Genomic DNA, 18,506 nt, shown 5'->3' with positions numbered 1-18,506 from the left:
CCGGACTAAAAAGTTTTTCACTACTCAGCTCTGGACTACTCTTCGAATATGGCTAGGTCGTCTAGCCGCACTTCCGGTTAGAATTGGAACTGTTCTGTTATCGTTCTCAGCACACATACACACACATACAATCACACGCACGATCACGATGGACACCTGCTCGTACCTGCATTCTCAAGCCCGGGGAGCACCTTTGCGTTTCCGATGTGGCGAACGAACTGAGCAGCACCACGCGCGAGATAAGCCGTTTTATATCCGGCCTACGATTTGGGATGGCGACTTAATTTATGCCTACTAGTTCAACCGCACGACGAACTGCGCGCCGAATTCGGCAAATATCAGGGAAAATGCCAGCCCCGGGAGTAGTGTGTTTTCGTCTTTCGTTTTCTACCGCTCTATGTTTTATGATTTTTGTTTCGCTTTTTTTTCTTCTTCCCGCGCCGAAACGAATTCCTTCCTGCGCGTTTCTTTTCGCCGCGAAGATGTCGCACGCGATTCGACGGGGGGCTAAGCTAGTTGTGACATTTTTTTCTCTCCTATCATTTTATTTCCCATCCTTCGCCTCCCCCTCCCAGGAAGGTGGCCTTGCACAAGCTCGGCCGCAGCCGAAGCGCACCATTTTCAGTCTTATGGTAGTAGTCCTTCCTGAAGTCTCATCGACCGACTCAACGCCGACAGGTCGAATGTTCTGAGCGTAACGGCAATTTCGAACACCGTACGGGGCTGGGAAAGTTCGCCAGATGCGAGTGGAGCTGGGGAGACGGCGAGTTGATCAGGGTCACGGTCCGCTGCTATCGATTCTCGTTAAGGACTCCAGCCTATAAACGCTATCTGGCAGCGGATCGCTGCTTTATGCTTTTCAAATGTAGATTTTTGAATTCAATCTTCAGCGTGTCATGATGAACGAGGGGTGGTTGGAGGAAAGTTGACGGGCGAAGAGTGGGCGATCTACACCGTGTCCGATATATTTACATACACTTTTTACTAGAGTCACAGAGGAGACGCTACTGTTCATACACTCTCTCTTTTATAGCTTTGTAATATTGTACATTACAATTTTTCTTAAAAGATCCAACAGGTTTGGTCTGCCATTTTTGGAACGAGAGCAAGCAAGAGCGAGGATTAATCGTAGTTCTGGGAGTTGGGCCAACAGAAACTGCTTAATACTTAAAATGGCTACCGATTTTTAATGTGTTCCAAATGGCCATGAATACTATTCTGAAATAAGATCTGGATAGCCAAGCTATCAAGAAATGTCGAAATTGACGGACATGTGAAATCGTTCATTGAACAAATGTTTATATAGCAATTCGCTGCAGACTGGAAGAGCTTTTGTCATTTCGCATGTCCTGAATCTGTCTCAGAACGTTCCATGTAGACAGATTGTGGATCTACAGGTCCAAGATCCAACAAAACTATAACCCCAAATACCAATAGAAAAATGGTACGGTTCTAAAATTCCGCTTCGCTCAAAGGTGTGCATGCAAATGTGGCCAGATATTTCCTTATCGAGAAAGGCTATAATTATTATTTTAAAAGAGAAAATTTATCTTATTTAAATCTCTCTATCTTACTAATTTAAAAACATAATCACTCAAATTAGACTTAGTGCTATGAAGAAAAAGACGTTTACTTTTTTATGAGAATATATTCGGCACTTAGAGTAAGGTTTGTTGATGTCTATGCATCTGAGCCAAACGTCTTGTTTTGGATGGAAGTAAGCACCGGACATCGTCACGCAAATGGGGCGCAAATTTATCGGCGTGCTTTGCTTATCAGCCGATGGAAGCCATCACTGACCAGATAGAGCAGCAGACACCGGTATATGACAGACAACTGGAACAATCTACGCGAACCGACCGATGCGCTAAAGATATCGGCGGCGATGGCACAAACGCGGAGATGCGCACCCGGAACAGGTTTACATACTGCCACTTTCCCATTCTAATTATGGATTCATTTGGATTTGACTTTTTTGGAGGCTTTTTGCATCTCATCGCATCCGCGCAGCGTTTTGGCGGTGTTTGGCGACCGAAGGACTGCCGTGGAACCACATTTTGGGGGGGGGGGCTTCCTAGCCTAACGGCGGCGGTTCGGAGCACAAACCTGTTGGCCGGTTTTCGGGTGTGCTCAAGGTGCTATTTCTTGCCGAATATCGAATTCCGGCATGCCACCGCCGCCGCTGCAGGACGAACTCATTTTCGCGCTACCCAAAACGCTAATCTTTCTTTACGGCGTCCGCCGATAAACATTATGAAATGGGCGAAAGCTCGACCGACGATATCGGAGTCGAAAAAACACTTTCACTGCTGCGTAAACCCCGGTACAAATGGGAGTTTGTGGCGCATCTTTCCGGTAACGGGCGGGTAGATTTATGTCCGCGAGCGGGACGGACGAAACAACCCAGCAAACCCGTCACGGAATGTTGCATGAGAATGTTTATCTCATCGCTTGTGGGACAATGCGATTTAGGTTTCTTAAATACATTTTTCGATTGCATAAATTTTACTAACAAGGCGCAACTCTTGTGATAGCATAGCCAGAGTTTTCATTTCATGTTAAATCGATCAATGAACGAAGGGTAGCAAACGTTAAATTATTTACTTTATGCTGTTTTTCACGTACTAGGGCGCATAAAAACATCTTTTCGATACCGTGAACCAATTCTCAACCGTGATTTCACCGCCGGTGACCTCGGCCGAAGGGAAACTTTCCAACGCTAACAAATACGTTTGGCTCGAAGCACCCTACACATTGAAACCTTGATTCAACCCTAAATAACTTCTTCGATAGCAAATGAGGTAGAAATCGTAATATTATAGTGTTAATGTATTCAAACCCCTTTCGTGTTTCGCCACTGCGCAAGATCGACGATGCAAGATGCGCTCTACCGATATTTGTATATTTGCCGTACCGTTTTCTATCATGCCATTTGCCGTTTCAACCTGATCAAATGTATTATGCATTCTCTTTTAAAATAAAGCAAAAAGTTGTCTTGGTGTTGCATTGATTTTTTTTATTATTTTACGTTTTTTAAATAGCGGGGTAGTAACGTGGACGCATTAGGAATTAACTACGAATGATTTCAAAGGAACGCTTCGCAGAACAAACAGACCAGAAAGAAGAAAACGTACCGGGTTGAGTTCTCTTCCGGCATGAACATGTCGCGAAACTGCCTCGAAACGGTCCATATAGACTGTATTCTTCTATGCAACTATTGAAAGAACTAGAGTTCGCCAGAAACTACCGTTTGCCTTCTTTTTAAGATTGACCCTTTCTTCCCCTACAATGTATGAATTCGTATGCTTCCACCAGATTTTCCCTTTAATTGTCTTTTGCAGTTAAATGTTCTTCTTGTGTTCCCTTTAGCTACCAACTATAGATGGACCTTTTCCGACGGTGTCAGGTAAAACAATCACGTCCTGCACCTATAATGTCGAAAATTGGTCCGAAACAAAACTATAAAGCCTGGCGAACCTTCCGTGTTATTGTGGTGCAATCAATAGGTTTGTTGGCATCAAGCATTGATCGAATGCAGATAAGATGGAATTTTTTGCTTAACACTTCCCTAGGCATTGCTAATGTATCTGAATTTATTTACAGCATCCTCGCCAACGGGAAACTATATATTCGTCTCGTTCGACCTTTTTGTTGAGATGGGGTAGTTTTATGCTGCTGTATTTAAAGCCGTCGATCGTTTCAACGTTGTGTGTTTCTATGAGCATAGGTCGTTTCAAAGCATAAATGATAACAGATGAACCCGCTTCTTTGTTATAATTGATATACTATCGCTCACTGGAACGGATTTGTTATCCAAAGGAAACCGATTTTACCCATAACGTTGTCCTGGTACGGTCGTCGAGTGTCAAATGGCTTCATACAATAAACAAAACTAAAACTAATCTTTATACAACAACTAATTCAAAGATTAGCCCTATTACCCTACCGGTTGTTGCTAAAAGATTTAATGAAAACAAATTTGCACCAGCCGCTAGCATCGCTCGGAATGACGTAGAGAGAGGGTAGAGAGTAAAAGGAAACTAAACGACAGAAAGAGGCACTCTCTCTAAAAACGAAATTATCTTCTACAAACAAAAACGAACCCATTCGCATCAAATTGTTCGTGCGGTTTCACGTTCAACGCGCCAGCTACTTCTTCTTCTTCGGTACCAGCTTTGGCCAATCGACGAAATCGTCTCGATGCTTCACGATGTACCGGCCGGTGAAGCCGATCATGACCGACCAAGCGAGCAGCAATCCTCCGGTGACGATATCGTACTTGGCAGGCGACAGCAGCACCACGAATAACATCGCTATCTCGAACAGCACACTGGCCAGAATCTGTTCACCGTGCGTTGAGAGAAGACAAAAACAGTTATAAGCTTTAAAAATACCGAAACAAAGGACTATCATGCTGGATATTACCGCTCCCTTGTGCCAATCGGCACTGACGTCGGTGTTCTTGAGCGGTGATGGGATCGTCAGGCCCTCACCATCGGCAACCCGATATGCGCCGAGGAACAGCTCGATACTGTCTTGACGGAAGCCATCGTTAAAGTTGTTCTTCACGTAGCGCGTCAGCGAGTTGAGGCCGTCGCGCATCATGCCACGGAATGTACGTTTCCCGGTGCGCGTGAAGTCAGTCTTCAGTGCACCGGTGCCGGAGTACTGCAGTGAAATCAGATCCGCATTGTCGGCCCATACCTGCGCGGGGAAGAGAGAATGGAAAATGGTATTTAGATAATGGGAAAGACACGACCGGTAGCAGTTCACTTACCGCTTTAAAGATGGTTTCAAAGTGGGATGCTGGATCAATGCAATGTTCACCGGGACGCAGGATGCCCAGCTTTAGCAGCGTTTGTTCGAGGCTACGTCGTGCAATCATGCTCTGCACCACGTTCGTTCGGTCTAGGCAATCGATGCAGTTCGTACGGAAAACTCCCCGCTGGACGGAGTACAGAAGCCCACTGTGGCTGGCATGGTACACGCCAAAGTTATCCTGATCCTTCGCGATGCGCCAGATGAGGTTACTGAGCCGATCGTAGCGCATCTTCTTGCACTCCTGGTGGAAGTCGAACGACACGTAGGTGAGCTTTTTGTTGGCGAGCGTTGAGATGGCCGCGTCGAACGCCTTCTCCAGCACATCCTCCGCCCCTTTGTGGTCGATCAGGTTGATCAGCACCTGTGCGCCGTACCGCCGGCACTGGTCGTCAAAATGGCGCGAGCAGGCGATCAGGTGGTCACCACCGGTCAGCAGCTGCGGCCGCGGTTTGTACTTGAGGTTTGGCATCTGCTGCCAGAAGAGTGGGATGCTGCCGCGCGTCTGCACGAACGAAACCTTGTCCTCGTCGGTGATCAGAATCTGCTCCGTCTCGACGTAGTTGGCCACCTGCCCTTCACTGTTAATGCCACGGCAAAACAGCCGGGTACCGGCATGTTCTACCGAGCGGCGCGATACCAGTATCCAGCTTACTACTCGATCATTGATCACCACATTGTTGATAGAAACGACTGCAAATTAGAAACGAAAAAATTATCGTTTAATGATGGACGATAAATTACCCGCGTACCGTGTCAAATTTAAAATCGCTTTAATACTCACAGCCATGGATGATTGGCAGCGTGTATCGGGCCAGTTCCAACGATCCTGCCATGCACTCCAACAGCCCGACATTCCAGACGAAACGTTTATCACTCTTGTGCATGATGCTGTCTATTTCGCCCACTTTTGGAGCCGCTGACGTTCGTTGCATCGTATTGGTCAGATCATAGCTGTACGAGAAATAGAAGAACGGCGTGTCCAGCACCTGGCGCACCATCGACAGATAAATGCTGTTTTGCTCCTTCTGCTCCTCGCTGAGATGCGTTAGCGTCGGCGCCAGCGATATCAGATCGAACCCGGCCATCTGCCAGATCGGTTTGTCATCTATAAGACCCACGAAAATGCGATGCGTGACCACGACGAGGTACATGCCGCTAATCAACCGGATCATTCCTAGCACGCCGCAAATGTTCCTTGTGTCATAGCAGTGCAAAGGAATTTGCTCGTTGCTACCTGAATCTGTAGATTGCCACATAAAGCGTGAATCGAAGGCTTGTTAAAAAGGTTGCATGATGTTCAAGCCGAACAGAGTACATACTGTGTAAAGAGATGGCCCCGTTAAGACGCTCGATGATGATAAACTCGTTCTCCACTCCCTGCGGCTCGATGTAAAACCGGTCGGGTGTAATATACCTAGAACGAAAATCAAATGAAGCAGGAATTACTATCGGAGCAACCCACGCAATCGTGTCGAAAATGCTGCTTGTTATGTGCGTACAACGATCTACACTGTGCAGGTGCACGTTTGCAGTTTTTTCCGTAATCTAAATCCTTAAACCTTCAAATTGGGAAAAAACAAGCAGTCGTGACCCTTTTTTCCATCAACGAAAGTAGGCACTGCCACGGGAAAGAACTTGCTCGGGAGTCGCAGCTTGCACTTTACTTACAATCTCAAATCATCGTAGATAGGCTTCTCCATCTTGCGCTTTCAGTACTGCTGGGTTGAGCCTTTGATGAGTTTTGCCGGGCAAAGGTGATTTTCGATAGTTCTCGCCCGTGATTTTCGTCTACAGAAGTAGTCAAGAAGCGAGCCAGCCAGAAATGTACGAGTTGGACTCTCCGAATCTGCGCTACTCTGTTGACAGCTGCCGAAATGACATCATTTTAGCATCGCTGCACATTTTATGCCATTTTGTTTGACGTTTCACGGATGGTACAACGTTGACAGCCGTTTTACGTCCGAAACGGGCGAGCAAAAGTTTTTCACAAAAGCTAAATAATACCGTAACGTAATGTGTTTCAAAGTTGGTGAAACATAGTGTCGGGTTTTAAAAATCCGGGAAGTCATTTTCAACCACTCTTAGATACTGTTAATGGCCGATCAATTTCTATAATTCGACTATTTCCTAAACCGATATGACCGCCAGCGCTGGTGAAATCAACTACGAGTAGTAAACGTAGTTCGCACGTCGGATGTTTGTTGCCTTGGTGAATCGATATTGTTGGTGGTCAAACGAAACATCCTTGAAGGTAGCAGTGATTGGTTCCACTGTATGCTGTTGGCTAGCTTTTTACACCTAATAGCGGGACTGGCATTGCTCTTATTTACTGTTCACTACATTTACTACATTGTGACCGCCCTGCAGCGTGCCTCCGGCAGCCAAATGCAATCTGAGGATGCAAAATACATCAAAAAGTAAGTGCATTGTGGAGACGGAAACAAAATCCATCCATCGTCGAGTGTCCACCGTATTAACGCCCACGAAGTAGGAAGACGTGTTTCGAAACATTTCCAGTGCACTTTTATCGATTTTTTTCTGTAAATTAAGTTTTTTTTCCTTTGTTCACTTGTGATCTGTAAGAGTTATTGGTTTTTTTTTCAATGGGATGTTGGGCAAAGATTACATTCACAGGCACTAACTGTGCGTGTAAAATGATGTCATTGTGCAATCTTAGCTCCACGGTGACCCCGAAATTGGTCAAACACTTCATGATGGAAATGTTGGAAGCAAAAAGCGCTATATTTTGTGGTGTGTGGAGTTTAGATTTTCTAACGCATATTTATTTATCTGCTACAGGAGATGGAAGGGCGGTACCATCGAGCCACATCCCACGGAAAAGGCGTTGATAGTGAACTACAAACTGGAAGCAGCCGTGTTTGGCGAACCGGGGGATCCTATGTTAGAGGATAAAAAGGTATGTGTGTTGCTCACGACAGTAGTTTCAACAATATAATCTTTCCAACTTAATTCATTTATATAGCATTGGAATGAATGTTTCAATTTGTTATTCGGTACTAGTTTGAGAAAATTCAAAACATACTCATTGGATTTCGTTCTGAACTCGTTTTAGGATTGTCAGCGAATTATACGTCTCAAGTCACTGAACAGTAAAACCGACCCTGCCGTACTTGCACGAGAGGTGGTGGAAAAATGTGACCTCATACACAAGTCGCAGCTATCAGATATCGAGCAAATCATCTACTATCTGAAGAACCGAAAGAATGTAGAAACCCCAGTTGTGGCAACCGGTAACCCACGATCCGTGTCTCGAATATCTGGCAAATCCAGCCCAATCATGGAAGCGGAAAAAGCATCCATTCGGAACATTGACGACTACATTGAATTGCTGTATGAGGATCTGCCTGAGAAAGTTAAAGGTTCCCGGTTGATATTGCAGTTAGCTCGCGATCCGGATAACCTAGAAGAGCTGGAAAAGAACGGTATGTATGAGGGCTAGTTTCGTTACGCGTTTGCTTTACGTCACGGAATGACAAAAATAAAACAATCTGTTCCGTTTTTGTTCGCAGAGGCTGTTCTGAGTGCACTCTCTCGCGTGCTGCGAGAAGATTGGCGTCGTTCTTTGGATCTGTCGACAAACATCATTTACATCTTCTTCTGCTTTTCAACCTACACAAATTTCCACTCGGTGATCGTAAACTACAAGATCGGTTCCCTGTGCATGGACGTGATCGATTACGAGTTGCGTCGCTACGATCAAATGAAGCACGATTTGGACACACGCAAAAACACACCGGCTGGATCGGCCGGCACCAGTGCGAAGGAAAAAGAACCCGAGGCGAACAACGGCAGAAGCAGCATCGAGCATCTTGACACCATCATCAATCAGGAAAAGCCGAAAGAAATGGAACCACCGAGGAGACGCATCCCGGAGTTGAAGCAACGACCCAAGTCCGGCAACTGGGGCAGCTACCACAGTGGTACGGGTGGACCGGTGCTCAATTCATCGCTCATCAAGGCGCACTCGATGAACAACAGCTACCACGAGCAGCTGTCGAAGGAATCTAGTCCCGTAAATCAGCCGCTTAACATGTCAACGATTAGCTCCACCTCGACGGAAAGCATGAGTGCGAGCGGTTTGAACACGACGTCACCTTCCGCCGGACCGGAAGGAGTCGGTAGCGAAAAACCGGATCCGAAAAAGCAAAAGGACGACTACGATAAGGTGAACAAGCAGTTCAAACTGTTCGTTCGCAAACAAGAGCAGCTGCTGCGGGTTGCCTTTTATCTTCTTCTGAACATTGCCGAAAACGTGAAGCTGGAGGAAAAAATGCGCAAGAAAAACATAGTCAAGATGCTGCTGAAAGCGCTTGAGCGGCAGAACTTCGATCTGCTCGTGCTGGTCGTGACGTTCCTGAAGAAGTTATCGATCGTGCTCGACAATAAGGAGGAAATGTACGAGCTCAACATTGTCGAGAAGCTACCGAGACTGCTCCAGTCGCAAAAGGATCTGGTTCAGATGACGCTGAAGCTGCTGTTCAACCTTTCGTTCGACGCTCGACTGCGTGCGAAAATGATACGCGTCGGCCTGCTGCCGAAGCTCGTGACGTTCCTCAGCGACGACAAGCATCACGGTATTGTCACGAAAATACTGTACCACATGAGTCTGGACGACAAAATCAAGTCAATGTTCACGTACACCGACTGCGTGCCGGTGGTCGTCGATATGTTACTACTGAACCTCAACCAGAAATCCGACCCAGATCTGATCGCACTTGGGATAAACCTAGCGCTCAATCGTCGCAATGCGGCTATCATGATTGAAAACAATCGACTGCACAATCTGATGTCGCGTGCGTTCAAATTTCAGGACACACTCATCATGAAAATGATACGCAATATTTCATTGCATGATAGTCTTCGGATGCACTTTGTAGTACGTATTATCAACGACATATGGTTCGACACCGGCTTACGGTATATATCTAATAAAAAATAACATATCGTTACAGGACTTCGTAGGTGATCTAGCGAAGATTTTGACGGAGTGTGATGACGAAGAATTTTCCGTTGAATGCCTAGGAATACTAGGCAACCTTGCTCTGGCCGACCTAGATTATTCACAAATCATTCATAACTTCAATCTCATTCCGCTGATCCGTAATATGCTTGTACCAGGTATTTCATCATTATTAATATGTAAATCAAACCATTGCCGATCATTAATGCCTGTGACGTTTTCTCGCATTTACCTGCAGGAAAGTACAAGGACGATCTGGTGCTAGAGATGGTCGTTTTCCTAGGAACATGCGCGTCCGACGAATCGTGCGCTATGCTGCTTTGCAAAGCCGACGCGATTCTATCGCTGATTGAGCTGCTGAAGGCGAAGCAAGAGGACGATGAGATGGTACTGCAGATTGTGTTTGTATTCCAGCAGGTTTTGCGACACGAAAGTACGCGCTGCTACATGATCAAGGAGACGGAATCGCCGGCCTACCTGATCGATCTGATGCACGACAAGAATGCCGAAATACGGAAAGTGTGCGACTTTTGCCTTGATATCATTGCAATTACGGACAGCGAATGGGCATCGCGAATAACGGTATGACGCATTGCATTGCTTCAGCTTGAAGCGTATTGATTCGGTATATATTGAACATTGTTTATAAATCTTCCCATTAGCTGGAGAAATTCCGTAATCATAACAGCCAGTGGCTGAGTATGGTTGATTCTCAAGAGGATGTGGATGATATCAAGACTTACGGTCCGATAGAGGAAGAAGAAGGAGATTTGCCGGCATACCTAACTTCAGAGTATCTCGATCAGCTTTACCTTTCCGGTGGGGACTCCAACGATGATGCTGACTGCAATAAGATGCGATCCGGGTCTGCGATGTCCAACTATAGTCGCCCAGTTAGCCGGTAAGTTTTCAACAATTCGCATTTGAAAGCACCTTTAAAAAATAGTAGTTCCGATTTTGCTAAAGATCCGCTGCATTACAAATTTCGTTGCCTTATCTTTAATCTTTTTTGTCATCTTTTTTCTTTCCCTTTTCAGCTACAGTCGTGATTTAGAAGATTTAGAAATGATTAATTGAACGAACAGTAATATATCGTACCGATGATGGCTTCAAGTACATGTGGAAATGTAGTCAGGATTTTCAAGCAAATATTTCTGCTGATTTTTGTTTCAATAATGCTCCTCATTGTTATTAAACTGCGTTCCAAAACTACGAGTTTACCAAAATGTTTGCCAACAATATGGTGTACTGTAGGCCTGTACAACCATCTGCAACCAACTCAATTCTTCTGGAAGGATAGGTAAGAAGTGATCGTTATTACCAAACGCACAAATTTGCCGGCTAGCTATTCAACATTTTACATACGTCCTTATAATGCTACAAATTGAAAAACGTATGATGTGTAATCAACTTCTACCATTTGATAAACTACTAAGCAAACGTATCAATACTATCTATCCCCAGTTGGATCGTTGGGAGCGCTTCTCATTTCATTCATCTTTACCTGTTGATTTTTGAACTTGTTTTGTTTTCTCAGTGAAATATCTAGTCAATGAATGGTTTTGTTAGTAGACTGGTCTGTGCAATGGAAGTATTAACTGTAGGATCTACAGACGAAAACATTCTTTACTTTTCTTTTTCGTGAATCGTTGTTTTCCCTTTGGTTATTGCTTAAATTGATGGCATGTTAGAGGAAACTAGTTCTCGGCAATTGCCAATCGCGTATTTATGAAAAGAACATTGTAATTGCTTGAGATCAAATGCATATGTAAAATATATTTGAATGCCGCTAAAAGCTGATTAAGGTTCGCGTGGAATCCTTTTGCGTTATGTGTTGCGATCCGAAACATTATGCTATTGAGATGTCTTGAAAGAAGAACAAAGAAGTAAAGGGTCGGGAATTCATAACGTGTTAAATTCATAATTCTATTTATCGGAAAAGTATATATTGTTTTAGAATTGAAAAATTGGTAATATTTTTAGAATACATATAGAAATTGTTGAAATTTTATTTTCATTCAAACGGTTGCCATAAACTAACACACTGCGCAGGGTTGTAAAGAACGTTCGTAAGACCTGTCAAATGGAGTAAATTTGAACGGGAGGTCGGTCAAGATTATTTGTTTACCTTCTTTACCCACAACAGCTCTCGTTAAAAGGTTACAGGTCGTAGTGCAAGCAACTTTAATTAGATTCAGCTTTTACAGCATTCGATTGCTATTTAATATTAGTTTTGTTTCTCAAATCTGTTACACTTGAAGGTAACCCGGTTGACAAAAATTCAAATTTTTTGCAGCTGTCATATAGTTACAGCAAATTTTTCCATGGCAGATTACTGCGACCCTTGCTGGAACTACATGATAGCAGCGAAAATTTAAATTTCTGTCAACCGGGAAGTTTTGTTCCATCGAATTGTAAAGTTTCTGCGTTGTGATGGAATTTCTGAATGATTCATCAAATTATCAACAACGTCGTCTTCATTTTCTAAACAGCGCAATACATAGCAGTTAGTGAAGTTTTTGAGAAGGATTTAGTTTATCATTTAATTACGCTACTTTTGTACGACGCTTTGTAAGCCGTGGCGAATATAAGTTTGACAGTTTGTGACCTACTTTACGACCGCCATGAGCCAGCGTAAACTTCAATCTAGGTTTAACGCAAAGCTAAAGTTACATTTTGTGGGTCGAAATCGGCGTTCAGTTTTGTTGAAGCTAAAATAGAAGTGATTTGTATGATTTAAACCAGGCAAGGAGTATGCCCACGGAGAAAGGTTTCAGGGAATCGTGGTCGAATGGATGGAAATATGAAAGCGACACCGATCCATTGCTAGGTGTTAAGTACTGCACCCTTGCCGTTTGTATACAATCGTCTTGCGAAACCAGCGCAAGACAGGAGGAACAGGTGCACAAACAGTATCAAAAACAAAAGCATTCGTATTTGTGAGCAGTTTTACAACGCAGAAACAAAGTTTGCCCTTCGATAAAGACGATTCGATTTAGCAACGCAAGCACGAGCGGTGACCCTTCGCTATCTGCGCTGCTTTGTAACCGTGAGCTCGTGCGAAACATTACAGGCCGAGCGATGATGATTGTGTAGAAAAAGTTGCCAATCGTCAGCTGTGGCCTCATCAAAAAGAAAAAAAGGGAGAAGGCCCTTGAGCGCGAGTGAAATGAAACGGAATGCAAAGATAGAAAATTTGCTCGCAAAGTGATTCAACATTCAAAGGCGACCATTGGTTCAGAGTTCGGGGTGTTTCCGTGGCTGGAACGGTGTAGAACGTAGGTACAGATAAGAACGACACGCATCGGATCGTTACGCAAACCCGCAAAGGGCAGCTGGGCATCCTTTGTTTTGCCTCCAAAATGGCGCTGCCCGCGTTGTTTCGAGAGCCCTTGCATCTTCTGCTAGCCTTGCTGCTGGTGCTGTCCGGACGGGTGCGGATGTCCGGTGGTTCGGTGGGCAGCCGTTCAACGGATTCGGCCGCACCGGTGCTGATTGTGGTGTCGTACGATGCGTTCCGTATCGAGTACTTGCAGCGCAATAGTACCGCCTATATGAACGAACTTCGTCAAAATGGCACGAGCAGTGCATTCCTCCGAAACGTCTTCCCGACCAAAACCTTCCCGAACCACCACAGTATCGCAACCGGTGTATATCCGAACGTGCACGGTGTGCTGGGCAATGGCTTGTACGATACGCTGCAGGGCGCTCTTAACTATTCGTACGAGCTTTTCCATTTCAATCCCACCCTCATGCCAATATGGGTAAGTTAGAGGACCTTAAGACACACAATTCAAAATCATTCTAATCGTATATTGTTTCAATCATCCCGCAGTCGTTGAATCAATACGCCGGAGGACATAGCGGTTGCATGATGTGGCCAGGGTCCGACTTTGGCTATGGACCGCGCAATCTTACCTGCAGCCACACGCAGCCATATAACATCTCGATCTCCTGGAACGACCGGGTTAACACCGCGCTGCGGTGGGTGCGAGACGCCGAGCGGCCAGCTAACCTGATCATGCTTTACGTCGAAGAGCCGGATTACTACGGGCACATCTACGGCCCGGAATCGGACCGCGTCGCTCAGCTGGTGGTAAAGCTGAACGATCTCACGCGATACCTGCACTCGAAAATCGCCGAACTACGCCTTCAGGAGCGGGTGAACGTGGTGCACCTGAGCGATCACGGCATGGACTCGTTGATGGTGAAGAACTTCATCAACCTGACGTCGCTCGTATCGGACGAACTGAAGTACGACACGTATGGCAACACGCCGGTGCTCCAGATCGTACCGAAGGTAAAACAGCAGACGTCCGAGCTGTACCGGCAGCTGCGGAACGCGGCCGAGCTGGACGGCAGATTCGACGTGTACATGCTGGAGAACTTGCCAGCCCGCTGGCACTACAACAACTCGCACCGGACCGGGCCGATCACGGCGGTAGCACACATTGGCTACGGTTTCGATGACATGTGGAAGACGGTCGAGTATTACAAGAAAAAGTTTGGTGTGAACGGTAAGTGCCAGTACGCGCGGTCGGTGGATGCGACTCGGTGGTGTTCATTTTCAATTCTCCTTCTTCACAGTGACACCGGAAACGCGATATGGCGTCCATGGGTACGACAATCAGCTGCAGATCATGAATTCTATCTTCTTCGCGTACGGTCCCAATATCCGGGAGGAGCTGACGGTGGATCCATTCGATACGGTCGATTTGTACTATCTTTTCTGTGAAATTCTGAACCTGACACCGCCTACCTACCTGGCGGGTAACGTTAACCACGTTCAGCACATTCTTCGTAACGACTCGCGGGACGACGACGATGACGATCCGAATGGTGCCAATGGTTCCGGTTCAACGCGAGCGGAAATGATAGCAGGTAAAGTTAGACCAACCGTTCTGGTAGTGACATTCCAAATCATCGCCCTAACACATCGTCGCTCTTTTTAGTAATTTTCGCCGGCAGCCTGCTCGGATCGTTCGCCATCGTAAGCCTATTTGCGCTGGCCGTCATCTACCAGCGACGAAGGCGGGAGCACATGGTCCCTCCGTACCTATACGAGGAGACGGAAACATTCATCGACGAGGGCAACAAGTTGCTGCACACCAGCACCACCAATTCGTCCATCAACGGTGACGTCGTATCGGTGGACGTTTGAGAGCGTCGTCGGGCGGAAGCCGGACGACGGCCGGTCGGTCGTGTTGTGTTGCGTGTGGCTGTTGTGTGCCTATGTTGTCGATTGCTGTACCGCGAACCAACATGTGCCGGCGTCGTGCGTTCGGAAGGGTTGAACCTGGAACCTATGAAATCGGCTTTCATATCCCGCAACCTATACACATCGGTAACTTCTTTCGTTCAACCTATCGAAACCAAATTATCACCGCCGTCCCCTTTCCGCGAGTTTCCGTCTTTCATCACACTACACGTTGCATAATCGTTCGTACATCCTTGAGCTGAACAATTGTTGGCATTCCATCGTGCGAGCGATGAGCGTAAATTGTATGATTTGCGACCGAGGAGAAGGTGGAGACAGAAAGTCATCAAACGTTGGTGTACCTTTTGCGGAGGTTTGAAACGATCGGACAAACTTTATAACAAATCCCTCACCCATCGTGCGTCCACTCAGCGTTCGCGTTAAAGCCACACTGCAAACGTAAACATACTAACTGGATAGCAAAGAACATTTACTAGAAAGACGATGGATGTGAATTATGTCGTGAAATTAGAATGAATTGTATGTTGTTGATGTAAGATTGAAAGAGACAGTTTCAAACAGGTAGGAGTAACAGTTTGTGCGTTGCACTACAAAGTAAACCAATTGGAAAAACAGCATGAAGCAAGCCGAAAACGATAGTATTTCCCAATTTATTGTAGACAAAGACTGGCCTTAAGCTGGTAGAGGATCTATCTATCTACACTGTTTATTGTACATAATACTTACAACTATATCTATATACAATGTAAAAACGAGGAAATGAAACGAAATAAGCGAACGTGCGAACAAGTTCGGGAGGAGATGTCTTGGTGTGCCGTATTTTGGGCTACACATCATGCCGCGGAAAGGTCGGTCGTCTCCGTGGCAAGGCAAATTTGTAAATTTACTCGCAAACGACTGACACGGGAGTGCGCCAAAGGGCCAGGGAATGGTGAACAGTCGAGCCAAGCGGTGGCCATAGATCCTAGCGTTGCGTTTTTCGCGATAAAGGATAAACCGACACACAGTCAAAGTTAGTCACGGAAAGCCATACTTGTAGCCGGTGAGGTTGAAGCAGCTTTCGAAGCGTTGAGAGCATGTGTCATGGTCGAGAAGCGACGTATTGAAACAGTAATCGTAATTAGAGTTGAAGAAAATAGTCATTTATCGTACAGCACGTAGCGTTCGCCGGCGTAGCGAGGTGCGTATCGTGCGAACGAACTGTAGATAAGTTGTTTCCATCCTACCATTACGTTCCATCGAACACTCGTCGCCAGACAACGAACCACATTCACACATAATTTGCGGACGGATGGGCGGACGGTTCGAATCGACCAGACCGCCGTCCGTCCCAAAACTTTTGGCCGTAAGCGTAGGGACAATTATTAGCATTCGAGCGAACCGAACGTCGCAACCACTGAAAAAAGACCTATCCGTTTTTAAAAGGTTAAAGCTATCTCTATTGTGATATTTTTCTAAGATGATGTCTAGGAAGGAAGGAAGGAAGGCTGGGAGCACACAGGGAGTAAGAGACGGAAAGAAGGGAAGAAAGATGAGGGGACGGTAGCAATCAAAGGAAAAATCAGCGGCCAAACCCACGGGTGTCGATTGTGTCAAAGAACATGCAAAACATAAGATGAGGAAACAAATGGACTCAGTTTTAAAGGTTAGGATGTAGGGTTCACCGGGTGGAGGAGCTCTTTACATTTAAGGAAAAACCCGTGTGGGAGTCTCGCGAGGCCATCTCGAGCAAAGAGATTATCGTATGCCAATCGATAACAATAGTGACCGATAATTTTTCCGTGCACCAGCAAATATACCCGCTAAACCAGTGAACACGGCGCGCCACCAGGCATGCCAAAGTCATATCGATACAGGCGAACAGGTTTGATGAGATTCGCAAGGATATTAGGAAGTTCCTTAGGTCCTGAGTATACCGTGCGTGCGCCTTGGTCGTGTCGTTACCGAAGGAAGGAAGGCGGAACACAGTTCTTTACACCTCTATACTTTACTCCTACTTTCTATTCTGATGAACAGTTTTAATGAAATAATGTTTTAGGAGTAAATAAAGAGAAGGAGAAGGAGGAAAACAAATACTTGGCTTGCTGTAGCCCTTCGTATTGGAAAGAAAATGTTGAAATGTCGAATCCATGGCATGTAAAGGACGGACAATTCACCAAGTACACTACATACAGGAACTTTCTTATGTTACACAACCAAGGTGCTGCACAGCTGACTTTATATATAAATAATTAACATGCATCAATGCAAAATGAAGAGGGGAAACGGATTTTACACTTCGTGTTTTACGTTTCTAACAGTTTTTGTTTAAAATTTTAGATTCATGCTTAATTTATTTTTCCATCATTGAACATTTGTAGAGTTCTTCAGAAATGACACAATGTTGTTGACAGCTGCTTGACAGCTCACAGCTCTCACAGCTGAGATCGCCTAGATGACAAATTTAGTACAATTCTCATCTCACTCATTTTGTTCATCTCGCATCTCACACCACGGGGATTTCATGTGGTCCTTAGTGCGGGATTTATAAAAATGATGCTGGGAAACGGACGCTGAGTCAGATTTTGAAACGAAACTTTCTATAATAAATAGAAACAGGTTTTACAAACGGAGAAAATAAATTTAATTTTGGACTACGACTAAGACGTTTATCGTAAGTACTTACTATCTAACGTACGTTTACAACCTACGATAGTTTTTTCCTACGATACTCAACGTTGTAGTTACAACACAGTTGTTAACTTTTTTCTAATGTTTTTAAATGTTTCATTGTTTCCTATTCATTTCTGGGTTTTCTTATAAACGACTTCAAACAGCTCAAGATTGTGAAGAAGCAAGATTCTATTACACAAGATCTAATAGGCTACGTTAAGTTAATAAGTCCATAATGTTTCGATCTCTTAAACAAATTTGTTAAATGTCTGTACCCTCTGTGTTTTATATTGTAATATTTCTTTCTGGTCATTTATTATGTTTGAAGCATTAGTTTAAAGCTAAGTTAATCTGTGCCACGCTGCTGCGCAGAGTTCAAAATCAATGCTAGTAGCGTGTATACCACACCCAAGTGTTTCTTTGACGTGACCCTCCACCAGAAATCGAAGGGCATATTATATGATATAAGAAAATCACGCGCTTTTATAGGGTTTCGATTCATATAATGGAATGTTTCAAGTGATAGAGCGAAAGTTTCATCGATACAGGAGATGTTTACAGACGCATTGGGGATCTTTGCAATCATACAGGGGAATATGACAAATAGCATGGGGAATCGTGCAAACCCACTGAAATTAAGGGAGCAAGCTTCCAACATCGCAAATTCGTAGTTGTTTGTTAGTAAATGATGTTCCTATCGGTAATAAAACGTTTAAAAAGCGTTGATTTCATCGAAGAAAGTTGTTTTCGACTAAAACACAAAAACATTCACCTTGTTTATTTCGAGTTGCTATGGTTCTGTCAAACCACAGATCCGTCGAGGTAAACATGAAA

At 44.9% G+C, this 18,506-nt stretch overlaps 3 protein-coding genes across 3 annotated transcripts; 2 read left to right on the top strand and 1 right to left on the bottom strand.

Moving 5' to 3' along the window:
* Nucleotides 1–3,632: 3,632 nt before the first annotated feature.
* Nucleotides 3,633–6,628, bottom strand: LOC131290589 (phosphatidylinositol-3-phosphatase SAC1). The gene is made up of 6 exons (XM_058319748.1): nucleotides 6,490–6,628; nucleotides 6,141–6,235; nucleotides 5,603–6,061; nucleotides 4,778–5,511; nucleotides 4,426–4,704; nucleotides 3,633–4,341 (listed from the first exon to the last, which is right to left on the bottom strand). Exons 1-6 carry the CDS (start codon nucleotides 6,519–6,521, stop codon nucleotides 4,150–4,152), a joined length of 1,791 nt encoding a protein of 596 aa, XP_058175731.1. The 5' UTR covers nucleotides 6,522–6,628; the 3' UTR covers nucleotides 3,633–4,149.
* A 486-nt stretch (nucleotides 6,629–7,114) lies between these two features.
* On the top strand, nucleotides 7,115–11,522 carry LOC131291415 (kinesin-associated protein 3). The gene is made up of 9 exons (XM_058320622.1): nucleotides 7,115–7,238; nucleotides 7,621–7,738; nucleotides 7,895–8,264; nucleotides 8,352–8,909; nucleotides 8,958–9,718; nucleotides 9,795–9,960; nucleotides 10,041–10,384; nucleotides 10,465–10,703; nucleotides 10,840–11,522. The coding sequence occupies exons 1-9, from the start codon at nucleotides 7,207–7,209 to the stop codon at nucleotides 10,877–10,879; spliced, it is 2,628 nt and encodes an 875-aa protein (XP_058176605.1). The 5' UTR covers nucleotides 7,115–7,206; the 3' UTR covers nucleotides 10,880–11,522.
* Nucleotides 11,523–12,687: 1,165 nt separating this feature from the next.
* LOC131290353 (ectonucleotide pyrophosphatase/phosphodiesterase family member 5-like) lies at nucleotides 12,688–16,314 on the top strand. Its single transcript, XM_058319503.1, has 4 exons — nucleotides 12,688–13,566; nucleotides 13,638–14,319; nucleotides 14,390–14,683; nucleotides 14,755–16,314. Exons 1-4 carry the CDS (start codon nucleotides 13,165–13,167, stop codon nucleotides 14,961–14,963), a joined length of 1,587 nt encoding a protein of 528 aa, XP_058175486.1. The 5' UTR covers nucleotides 12,688–13,164; the 3' UTR covers nucleotides 14,964–16,314.
* Nucleotides 16,315–18,506: the final 2,192 nt, after the last annotated feature.

The sequence above is a fragment of the Anopheles ziemanni genome, chromosome X (genome assembly GCF_943734765.1).
Source record: "Anopheles ziemanni chromosome X, idAnoZiCoDA_A2_x.2, whole genome shotgun sequence".
NCBI classification, from domain to species: Eukaryota; Metazoa; Arthropoda; class Insecta; order Diptera; family Culicidae; genus Anopheles; species Anopheles ziemanni.
Note: the sequence above shows the minus strand (reverse complement) of the source record. Positions and strands in the feature narration are given on the sequence as shown.

What these genes read in the sequence shown, in the direction of transcription:
- LOC131290589 (XM_058319748.1), bottom strand. Translation starts at nt 6,521, where the DNA reads ATGGAGAAGCCTATCTACGATGATTTGAGATT. An exon ending in ATCTACGATGATTTGAGATT is followed by an intron (nt 6,236 to 6,489) that starts GTAAGTAAAGTG and finishes TTTTCGTTCTAG; the next exon opens with GTATATTACACCCGACCGGT. An exon ending in GCTGCCAATCATCCATGGCT is followed by an intron (nt 5,512 to 5,602) that starts GTGAGTATTAAA and finishes TCTAATTTGCAG; the next exon opens with TCGTTTCTATCAACAATGTG.
- LOC131291415 (XM_058320622.1), top strand. Translation starts at nt 7,207, where the DNA reads ATGCAATCTGAGGATGCAAAATACATCAAAAA. An exon ending in GATGCAAAATACATCAAAAA is followed by an intron (nt 7,239 to 7,620) that starts GTAAGTGCATTG and finishes TATCTGCTACAG; the next exon opens with GAGATGGAAGGGCGGTACCA. An exon ending in AATGGGCATCGCGAATAACG is followed by an intron (nt 10,385 to 10,464) that starts GTATGACGCATT and finishes TCTTCCCATTAG; the next exon opens with CTGGAGAAATTCCGTAATCA.
- LOC131290353 (XM_058319503.1), top strand. Translation starts at nt 13,165, where the DNA reads ATGGCGCTGCCCGCGTTGTTTCGAGAGCCCTTGCATCTTCTGCTAGCC. An exon ending in CCACCCTCATGCCAATATGG is followed by an intron (nt 13,567 to 13,637) that starts GTAAGTTAGAGG and finishes ATCATCCCGCAG; the next exon opens with TCGTTGAATCAATACGCCGG. An exon ending in GCGAGCGGAAATGATAGCAG is followed by an intron (nt 14,684 to 14,754) that starts GTAAAGTTAGAC and finishes CGCTCTTTTTAG; the next exon opens with TAATTTTCGCCGGCAGCCTG.